Source organism: Penaeus monodon, chromosome 5 (genome assembly GCF_015228065.2).
Source record: "Penaeus monodon isolate SGIC_2016 chromosome 5, NSTDA_Pmon_1, whole genome shotgun sequence".
Taxonomy (NCBI): domain Eukaryota; kingdom Metazoa; phylum Arthropoda; class Malacostraca; order Decapoda; family Penaeidae; genus Penaeus; species Penaeus monodon.
The window spans coordinates 389229-400758 of NC_051390.1; the positions used below are offsets into that span (position 1 = coordinate 389229).

The window sequence follows — 11530 nt, forward strand, 5'->3', positions numbered from 1 at the left end:
AAAATAAATAACTGTATCAGTTACATGTTATATAAACAAAGTACATAAGCATGAATGTGCTTATATATTTCAGTCACTGCATCTGCACATTAAGAATTCATATATAATAATCAATTTCGTTTATCATGTAATTGATTTCTTACAAACCTGAAATTACTAACTTCTAAAAGAATCACTGTGAATATAACTGTAGATATATCCCTAGGGAAATAATACCACTAAGAATTCATAGAGAGGAAACAATGAACCAAATGAAATTGTTCAAACTTGTTATTTCTTTTTGTACTAAAATACCTCATAAGAACAATGACCAAAATTATTCTAAAAAAGGTACAGGAAAACACAGTCACATACACCACTTCTTTAGTCATTGCTATTATCTGCATTCTCCATTGTAGGTGTGCGACAGAAGGGGCAGTGACCCTTCTGTAGGACTTGCAGTATGTAGTCATCTGTGTGAAACATCTATTTGGGAGACAAGGGATTGAGCATTATTCTCTTTATCAAAATTAATTGCAATAAAGATATGTGAGAATATTTATATAAAAAGGTCAAAACAGAATTGCACATCCACACTAAGAAAAATAAAGCATGAAGGGGAAAAGAAATTTTAGACGAGTAAGTGGACATATTTCCTATATACCTAAAATAATAAGAAAAAACCTCTCCCTGTATTACCTTATTGCAGTGAGTGCAATGGGTAATTGGCACATCAGGCATAATATTTTTAAAGAACTGGAATCTCAGAGGCTTTGGCCACCGGCAAATTATGACATCATGGGGCTCCATGGCTGCCAGAGCCTGACGGCTGAGAGTAACAGGCTGGTACTCTGACCCTCCTTGCTGAAAAGTGAATAAAAAAAATCAGTACGAATTCATTTATATAAGGTAAAAAAATAAGGTTACACACTAATCATTTCCATTATGTATCCAAATAATAATAATAATATTAATAATATATATATATATATATATATATATATATATATATATATATATATATATATATATATATATATATATATATATATATTTTTTTTATTATTTTTTTTTTTTTTTTTTTTCTGTAATGTTCACACTTCTAGTCTCATTACCAGCTAATAGGTTCACCAACTTTAAAGAAATGCAACTCTCTCTACCAGAAAGTTAGTGGTAAATGGAACTTCAAGCTGACAATACAAATGATATTTTTAAATCTTACGTAGAAGCCCAAGAGATTGGAAGTGAAAGGATCACTGTTTTGCATGTGTGATGGTGAGCCATCCAGCATGAGTGCCTGCGCATCGCCTGACTCGGTCTCTTTCCACCTGCTATCTTCATTCTGTTCCTCCTCCCCATCATTGGCTGATCCAACACGGTCTGTCTTTCCACTCCCAGACTGTTGAATCAAGTGGACTGCTTCTTCATCTGTGATTTCCTCCTCTACTACAAACTCCACAACTGGCAAGATCTCTGAAAAAAAAAAATCATTATAAATAAATAAAATTTATTAATGATTAAGAAAAAGAGAAAATGAACAGAAAAAATTATCAAACAAAAGAGAAATAAAGAAATGTACAATCATATCTCAAATGGAACTAATAACATCTGTACTCCAAAAATTAGTGGTGACATTTTCACTTTCTTACCAAAGGATACAAATGAGTAAACAAATGGATGGCAACAGTTGACGCACTGATTGCCATTATTATTGACGAGAGGATTGGTTGTTGAACAGCGATAACAGAGAGGCTGGTGCTCCTCATTGTCGTGGAAAGGCTTGGCACGAATCTTAAGGGCAGCCAATTCAACGTCTTCCTGAAGGTGTTTATTTTCATATGAGCATAGATACTGACCCTACTATAGCATCTCCTGCTCCTCTACTGTATGAAAACTAAGCTATTCACAATATTCATTTAATTTATAAAACACAAGATATAACTACATCTAACTTACAGACTGTTTCATATACACATTGCTCTTTCATCATTGACTAAATTTTCCTAATTCTGACTACACAAACTTCAAACTTCCCTAATCAAGTAAAAATCAACAAAGAATACCTATACCAAATTAAGATAAATAAAGAAAGTTTCTGTGACAGTCACAGAAACTTAAAATCAACAAAACATAGATGTCTTTCAAATGCCAACCTGAAAGCGAAGTGGGATGCGCAATGCCTGTAGCTTATCAAGGACATGCCGAGCCAACTTGTAAGCCTCAAGATTTCTTGCTTGTTTAGCAAGCGTATAAAGGGTTGAGCTAATAAGTGGTTAAGGTTATTAAATTAACTAAATATGCTTCCTTTGTCTACTATAGTATGATTATTTACCATTAGCAGGAGTATCATTTCGAATTATGATAGAAAACAATTCAAATTAAATATATAACATTCTTATAATCCGTTATTCACCTTACAGACATATAAGTAATCCCATCATATTTTTCAAATCTATTGTCATATTCAGCAAGAAAAGGATACAACATAGAGATTCCACTTGGCTGAGTCACCATCAACTCATGCATAAGGAATCTGGAAATGTTAAACAAAGCTTCTGGCATGTATGAAGTGAAGGGTTCATCCTGTCCAGGGAAAATGAAGAGGAGAGTATTTTTTAAAATTATAAATCATGACAGTATTAACCCATTGCCGACGGGTGGCATGTACGTACATGCCATGGCATGGCGGGACCATCTGTCGGGGGCACGTACGCACATGCCATAGAGGATGCATGGACATGCCATGAGTTTTTTTTTGTTACAATCACGGCAAAAGATTATTTTTCTGCCAGTGAAAGTGTGATTAAGTCGGTTTTAACACTCTCATTTTTACCATGCAACAAACAAAAAAAATGCAACAAACCGACAATTTCAACTCCATGATGCCGCACACTGCTTATTTTATTCTGACTATAGACCAAATAATGATCAACTATGGAGTCTATATAACAACAAAAATACCCTTCAGTCTCGATTTATCAGGAAGTTTGGCAAGTAGAGACTGTAAAAAATAATAAAAACTGAAAATACAACATATTTTCGTAGTATTACGAAGAAACGGCATGGGATGCCGGTATTTGGCATGAGTGGTCGCGCATACTCGGGCGACGATATAAGCCCCCGGCAGCGAGGCCCGGGCCTCTATGAATGCTACCCGTCAGTAATGGGTTAAAAGAAAGAAAGAAAAAAAAATCATACATCATGATAACAATCATATAACTCATACAGAAATGATCATTTAAGCTCATTTTTTATATATACAGATTCAGGCCTCTTGAACTCTCACCATATAACGCTGGATGGTGTGATAGACGTAATACATTGATGCCTTCTTTTGGTAGTCCTTGAACTTAGTCATCATCGGTTCATATTCACTTTCACTGCAAAAAACAAAATGTGTACAAAATGAAATTGCTATCATAAGATATTAGAAGGAACTGTATAATTCTGCACAATTTTACATCCATCTGCATTTGTATTCTTGCATTTTGGTGCTTACTCCTCAGCAGCAATATCCAGACACTGCATTGATAACATCCAAAAGTAATAGCCAGCATCATCAAATCTGTTCTCGTTGACAGCATTCATCGTTAACTGCTCCAGTACCCTGAATGCTTCATCTGGTTTACCAGCCTTGTGAAAAGCTGAAACAATATACAAATGAAGAATATTTTATATTTCATATAATTAACAACATTAATTGCAAGAATGGATAAAGACAAAGAGAAAAATTAAATAAATACTTGGATAAATAAGAAATAGTCATGCTAAACAAGTATCCTTTGTATACCTTCATTTCAATATGATGAAAGCCATACCTTTTTGGGCCTGCAGAAATTTATCCTGTTCAGCAAGAGAGGTGGCATATGGCACATACACAAGTTGACGGTACTCTGGATGCTTGTCTGCCCAGAGGAAGGCCTCCTCCCAGTCCTGCACTTCAACATACAATTCCACTACACTCTGCATCTCTCCCATTTTCCTAAAAAGGATTAATGCCACATTAAACATTTTAACAAACAACAAAATAAAACATTCTAAGTTACTCAGTCAACAAAGACCTACGTACTTGTACATCTCAGCAGCGTGTGTCAAGGCATTCAGACGTCGGAGGTGCTGTGCACAAAGGTTCAGTGTCTGATGATCAGCTTTGTCTGTTTTTCTTCCAACATCCATTAGCCTGAAAATATTATCAGAAAATAGGAAACACATTATATATTGTACATTTAGAAGTAAAAATATATAGCTACACCAACTAATCAGCTAATATTTCCATAAATCACCTTGTGAATCAGTCCAATAGATCAACTAATGCTGAACAAGGACAGTACTATACACTGATACATAAAAGCTGTAAATAACATACATATCAATCCATCCATTTTCTCCCATGATATCAATAGCCTTGTGAGTCTCTCCTGCAGATAGGTACATCTCAGCAGCAGCTCGGGGTTCGTTGATATTCCGAGCCCAATCTGCCTTTTTCTTGATGAGCTGCTTCCTGTCCACAGTTTCGTCTGATCCGAGGTAGTCCTTGCATGGGAGGGTGTAAAAATGTGCAACAGTCAGAAAAGAGCAATGAATAACTGTTTGTTTCAAAACAATTAATAATTACAGAAGCATGGGAGGGTGTAAAAATGTGCAACAGTCAGAAAAGAGCAATGAATAACTGTTTGATTCAAAACAATTATTAATTACAGAATATCTTGAGAACACACTTGCACACTGATGGCACATGGCTGACTATACTTGCATACTAGAAGTCAAACAACAGTCTCATCTTGCCAGACATGTGCCTTTTGTATATCTAAATAACTTTCTTCATCTGTGTAATTTCTCCTAATTTTAATATTAGAGATAAGCGATTATAACTATCTCTATACTTTGTAGAAACTAGTTCAGGTAGTATGGCATGTTAAAAGAGCAACCAACATCACTTATGATACCGAAGGGTTCTGTGGTGATAAAAGCAAAGGAATCAAGGGGAAGAGGTCAAAGTGAGAAGGGCTGTTTCTTTTGAGATATGCAATAACAATAAAATACAAATGCAGTGTCTACAAACCTGTGCCAAGTCAAACATTCTCAAGTCTGTGTACATATTCATGGCTGACTGGTCACTGCCACTCTTGCGATAGAGCTTGGCTGCTTCAGAGAACTTGCCCTCGTAAGCAAGGATATCAGCCAGAAATAGGCCACTGTCAACCTCTCCCTTGTGACTCCGTTCCTGTTAATAAAATTTGAAGGATTTTAAAAATCCATATAATTCTATATTTACATTAAAATGAAAATAATTAGCACTGGCAGAAACAGTATAAACAAAGTTACTATATAATTTATTAAATGTGCACTTCTTGCAACATCTGTTAGTTGGCTATATATTTTACCAGCACTTCAACTCAGCAATAATTACCTCAATAGAATGGATCAGTTCTAAGTACTTCAGATCTTTGATTCTTGTGAAGGCCTTCTTAGCAATGTTGAATTCCAAACCTTCAAGTGAAGCTTTGGCCAATGCCTCCCAGTCTCCATCAGTAACACCAAGGCATGCAATATTATAGGCCTCCCTGCAAAGAGAACATAAGCATTGTAAAAGTAAACACACTGTGAGGTTAAGAATTTCATAATCATGATCTTGACTTTAATTCTATACTGCAAGTTTCTTAATCAAAGTTTCTGCAAGATCTATTTTCTTAATTGCATCAAGACCATATTTATACTATCAGCTTCTTGGTTATACAATGTTGTCCAATGTAAGTACATATATAAATACAGTATGATTGACTTATCTCCTTAATAACTTTACAATAATAATATATTATGAACATTGTACACTTAGCCATAAAAATCTTATGCTAATTGTACATACAGATTTCAATTAGTCAAACAGCTATTTTTGTTATTTCATCATCCATACTGTTTGAGAAAGTAGTACTAAAGTACATTTAGTACACAAAACTTCAAATGCAGTAGGTTAAAAGAATGCTTACTTGTACATCTTCTTGTCCAAGTACTGATACATAGGAGCTGACTGGGGAACTTCTATTGTTGACATACTATAGATGTGGAGGCAGAATATCTTACTGCCACTAAAACCAACAACAAAGCCCTATAACAAAAAAATGTGGTATTACTCAGTGTCATTAAATCAAAATCACTATTTGGCCATTACAATTTGCTAGGTATACTGATGACTATATAATGAGAAATGGATTAAGGATGGCAGTGAGGTAAAGCAAAATAAGTTAGTTTCATTCTTTCTTTCTTTTTTTTCCCTTAAGTGATGGCTGACAAAATACCTAAGCAAAATTACTATGAAACTTTTATAAGGTGGACATATACACAGAAAAGAGTAATGAATATTCTAGATTACCTGTAACTTTTGCTGATGTGATGGGAAGTTTGCAGCTTTAATGTTGAGTGTGCTATTTCCAGAGAAGCAAAGCATGTCTTCACAGCTAGTATTCCAAGCCACACTATTAGCATTGGGCTCCTATAAACAGAATTAACTGTATTAGATAAGCCAAACAATGACATCACTATAATATTACACTTTCCCACACTTACCCTTTTCTCTACCAAATAAAAGACTAATTATAAATACACAGAGAATAAGTCTCACCTGGAATAATAACTCGGATGTCTTGACATCATAAACAAGAAGGGTGTTGTGCTCATCGACCACAGCTAGCTTATTCCGAGAAGAACTTAGGTCGAGACAGCGAATTGCTGCTGGCACTTTCAGAAGGGATACAGGGAAAGCATTATCCAAGAAGATTTTCAGAACCTATAAGAAAAGAATATAATAATAATCAGTACAGTTAGAATCATCACAATGCACTGTTTCCATGCCATTAGTGCACTTTTTATTGTTTTACCACTAATTACAATAATATTAGCTTAATGCCATCAAAGGGAAGAAACAAGTAAAAACAGCTTCGTCTTTGCACCTGTCCATTCTTGAGCCCCAGCAGGAGACCTTCTCTATTGGCTGGTCCACCCACCACCTTGATGTAGCGAATCAGGGAGTCCATTTGCCACTCCCGTTCCTTGATGCCACTGAAGTTCAGACACTGCAGTCTTTTCTCCTGTGTGAATAATGTATTAAGTTTATATTTCATATTCACTGGGAACAGAATTGACTTTGGGGTAAATAAAAACAAACACCAATTGGGAATACATTACAGTATTCAGTACCTGACAAAGAACAATATGGTTCGTGCAGACGACAAGCAGGTTGCAATCAAGACGCTGGTTGATCTTTTCACGGACTCGGTAGTGCATGTCAGAGGCTTCTTGTGAGTACAGCTCATAAATAATAATTCTTTCAGGAAGTTGAACCTGTACAGGAATAATGTGAGCTACAGAATTATAATTCTTACAAAAAACAAGACCTATATTTATCTGCTGGTCATTTATCATTGATTAATGATTCATTAAGTGTAAATGAGTGAATTAATGGGTTTAACAGTAAAGCAAAAAAAATAATTAAACAAATGTACAGAAAAATGAGAAATAAAGAAATACAAAATCATGTCAGAGTAATTAGGCTGATAATGCCCCCCCGCCCAATAGTAAAGCACTCACAGCAAGCCGATGTTTGTAAATTGCAATCTTCTTCACAAGGTCTCGACACTTAATCCTTACTTTCTGCTCTGTGATAAGATGTTGAATAATCACATCTGTCATGTTTTCCCTAAAGGCATAACGTTCTTTGTACAGGCCGTGGACAGTGGAAAATATCAACTGATAGTAGGCAATGGTTCCATCCTGACAACCAATAGCCTGAAGGAGATTTTAGAAAATCTTGTAATTATGCATGTGAATGTAACAATGGTAATCTTCTCAGGTAATATATATATATATATATATATATATATATATATATATATATATATATATAATATATATTAATATATATATATATATATATATATATATATATATATATATAATCAGAAACTCACTGAAGTATTCTTTAATAGGTTCCATTCAAATATAACTCACAAATCAATATAGCAATAAAAGGTTACTAAGGCATCAAACACACTAACCACAAAGTTGGAGTCTGGTCTTGCAGCACAGCACCAGACCCACGAGGACTGCTCTCCAATCGTTCCAAGTTTTACTCCTTCTCTTGTGTAGAGAAGACAGGACTTGTTGGAGCCGCCCACAAGAAGGTATTCGCCTTTGCTAAAGTAGTTGACACAGCAAGGATCAAAGCCTAAGGGTCTCTCCTTGCCAACCTGATGGAAGATATTAGTTTACCGAGCTCTGTTACTGTTAATGTAATACTAAAAGACTAACAAATGCCAGCAGTAAGCAGACATACCTCAATAGTTGTACTGGATGATAAATTATTATGTATTAGTACTAAATATTTGTTGCTCCATCTTAAATATCAAAATATACAATAACAGAATGCTAATACGATATCATGTTATTTTTAATTTCAGAAATATTTTACATCAGTAGCTACAGCTTACAAATAGATTGATAATGGTATTAATAAAAACATAAACAGATAATATAAAAATTACCTGTTTCCCGCTGAGAGCATAAAATGATAGATTTTGGCCCCAGTCTGCTACACACAGCACATCTACTGGTTCATCCCTGTAGGTGAAAATGTCAACTATTTAGTTACAGTATGCATGTACAACTTTAACATAATAAACAAACAAGCCATGAAACAGAAGACAATCAAACTCCTATCTTAATTCCTTGACAAATAAGTAAAGTATATATCAACTCTAGAAAATATTTTGAAACTTTTGCCTCACATTATCAAATGACCAGTTTAAATATACAATGTATTCTCCAGTCATCACTTCAACACAGAACTGTACTTATCAACACATGAGCAACACACTTAGATGGGTTCCAGGCCATAGACCAGATAGGAGAATTTGTTCCTCCAGGGCGTTCAATCCTCATCTTTTCCTCCCCAACCTGAAAGTCAGATATTATACCTGTAATACAAGCCACTTTGTGCAGACATTAAGGCCCATGATAATATTTTGCACCATTGTTCAGCTTTTCTTTAGTATTCACTAATTTGCTTTTTCCATTTCCTAAACATTCTGCCAACATAAATTCCTGAATCAATCCCTATAATTATCAGAAGGTTTTAATATTTTTACCTTCTATGAATTCCATAAAGGAACAAATGTAGAAAAATAAATATAAAAATCTGCATCCTGAAATCTACTAAAAGTCAAGCAAAAAAACACTTTACCTTGTTCCTAATTGACACAACACCATTGGCCAAACCCAGTGCAAGATACACCCCATCATTAGTCCAAGCACAGCTATATATTCTGCTGGTACTCTGAAAATAAAATCTAATTAACTTTATACTGCATTATCAGACTGATAAAACCAGGCAATTTATGGTATAATTGAATTCAGCATTTATTCTAACATTACAGACAACCTTCTAAGATTACCAACCTTATGTTTCTGTACACTCTTCTGCTCTGGTGACCACAATCCAAAGTCACTGAGAGCACACGATGCCAGCTGATGTGACACAGGATTGTAAGACATGCATTGTATTGCATCATTGTGCCTGAAATTAAGAAAAATCTTAGAAACCCTTGATACATCATTTCATAGCACCCGTCCAGTTAAGTACAAAATAAGTTTTCTATTAATACATTTCTCTTAAACTTTCTTGCACAGCCTTACGAATATTTGAGAATTCCTTCTAATTTTGAAGTCCATATGATGACACTCTTGTCAGCACTTCCAGAAGCAAAACGTTTTCCATCTTTACTATAACAGACACAGTAGACAGACTCTTTGTGACCTGAAAAGTCATAAGGAAGATTACAGGCAACATCCACCTATGGAAATTATACTTCAGCAGTTAAAAATCTTGAGTACTACTAAAAAAATTGCTTTCAGTTGAGTCAAAAATCTGAAATCAAAATGCTTATTCTTCACACATAGTTCATATTACATTCAAATTGTTCATTGTATATTCAAATTTCATAATTATATAATAAATGTAAACCATTATATATTAGCAAAGTCTGTAGAAAAAAACATTACATATGGTTTTCAAGATTAGATACTAATTAAATTAATACTTATGTAAAATCTTGTTACAGTAATCTTATTGCACCTTTCAGTGGCTGCACTAAAGCTCCATCAGTTGTATCATATACCAAGACACGATTCCCTGCAGCCACTATCAACTGAGAGCCATCTGGTTTGAAGCAAAGATCATATATGCTGAAAACATAAATAAAATTAAATCTTAAAAAAAATTACTTGAACAACTGGCAATGCATAACCATTACCTCAAAGCTTTACATGTATCCATATATTTTTGTAAATCATCATGGACATGATAAAAAAAAAATGCACATTAGAATGAATAATCTGAATGTTATTTCTCTAATAAACTATTTGGTTTTAAAATCTTACCAAAACTAATTAAAATTAGCCTTTATATTGCATTACCTATGCTCTATCACGCCTAGCAATCTCCTCAAAGCCAATACAGGTTAGAGATATAATGACTATGCATATCAAAAAATATATTACAAACGATCTGAAAACTAGAAATAACAACAACGTTCTCTGCCGAAGATTTGTGTTACAGGGAACACTGTTGAATCAGATTGCAAATAATTATGTGTATTTTTAACTTGCTGTATCTTTAAACGTCTGCTCTATGTTTCCCTTAATATATTCCAAGTACTCTAATATCCTATTACTCGAGTCCTAAAATCCTGTCACCCACATTCATTTCACAAACCAAAGGGAACTCCAACTCATACACTTACCATTGTTCTACCTTATCTCTATCGTGAACTTTGTCGACCCACGTTGGCACAGCTCTCATCTTTGGCTTTTTATATCACAAGGGGAACGAAGTACAAAGGCATTCTACCCTACATCTACCTCTGGACAGTTTACTCTCTTCTCGCTCGCAACTTTTACGAGATTGAAATGTTGCGTTCACTATTCGACACAAAAATTTCACATTGCCGCCACATTAGGAGACATCTCTGGCGATTATTCATTATATTTCTCTGGTGAGCAAGAACCTTTTTTTCTGGTGCTAGTAAAGTTGTCTCATATAATTTTGTGTGAAGATAGGGTGCAATTGTACTTAAGCACCTACTATACCATAACGATATATATAAAAACAAAATAGAGAAACGTGAAATAGAATAGATGTAGTTACATTCGTACCACCAATCAATAACATTTATTATTACCTATAGACAGGAAATGTTGATTCTTAAGTATATGTGCAATGAAAAGGTTATTTGGCTATATTAGTGTTAAAGTGAAAATGTGCCGGATCTACCTTCCTGGAATGTCAAAGTTGTAAACAAACAATGTCAATAACCATGGGGCTCGATGGTTTTAAGTCATGTAGTCCCTTTCAATTTCTAAGAAACATATCTAATATATATAAATAATATATAATAAATTATTATCATTGGAGAGCTGTAATGTCTATGGCGATCATATCAAGTGCTAATTTATATTAACAGCCCGTATGTATACGACATCTCAATTCTGAGCGCGCGTG

The 11530-nt window shown here is 34.5% G+C and overlaps 1 protein-coding gene across 1 annotated transcript; it reads right to left on the reverse strand.

The window, feature by feature from the left end:
* Nucleotides 1-349: 349 nt before the first annotated feature.
* LOC119572884 (intraflagellar transport protein 122 homolog) lies at nt 350-10954 on the reverse strand. Its single transcript, XM_037919822.1, has 27 exons — nt 10773-10954; nt 10106-10215; nt 9667-9787; nt 9430-9547; nt 9215-9307; nt 8849-8928; nt 8517-8592; nt 8031-8222; nt 7564-7761; nt 7174-7317; nt 6927-7064; nt 6599-6763; nt 6350-6469; nt 5967-6085; nt 5390-5543; nt 5042-5203; nt 4346-4512; nt 4049-4159; nt 3798-3961; nt 3479-3623; nt 3266-3359; nt 2462-2562; nt 2133-2241; nt 1629-1797; nt 1202-1452; nt 679-843; nt 350-465 (listed from the first exon to the last, which is right to left on the reverse strand). Exons 1-27 carry the CDS (start codon nt 10829-10831, stop codon nt 364-366), a joined length of 3627 nt encoding a protein of 1208 aa, XP_037775750.1. The 5' UTR covers nt 10832-10954; the 3' UTR covers nt 350-363.
* Between the last annotated feature and the right edge of the window lie 576 nt (nt 10955-11530).

Bases quoted from the DNA above. Each gene is read 5' to 3' on its own strand.
- LOC119572884 (XM_037919822.1), bottom strand. From the start codon at position 10,831: ATGAGAGCTGTGCCAACGTGGGTCGACAAAGTTCACGATAGAGATAAG. The intron at 9,308-9,429 runs GTTGGTAATCTT...TTTTATTTTCAG, and splicing joins AGAGTGTACAGAAACATAAG to AGTACCAGCAGAATATATAG. The intron at 7,762-8,030 runs GTTAGTGTGTTT...AATCTCCTTCAG, and splicing joins GACCAGACTCCAACTTTGTG to GCTATTGGTTGTCAGGATGG.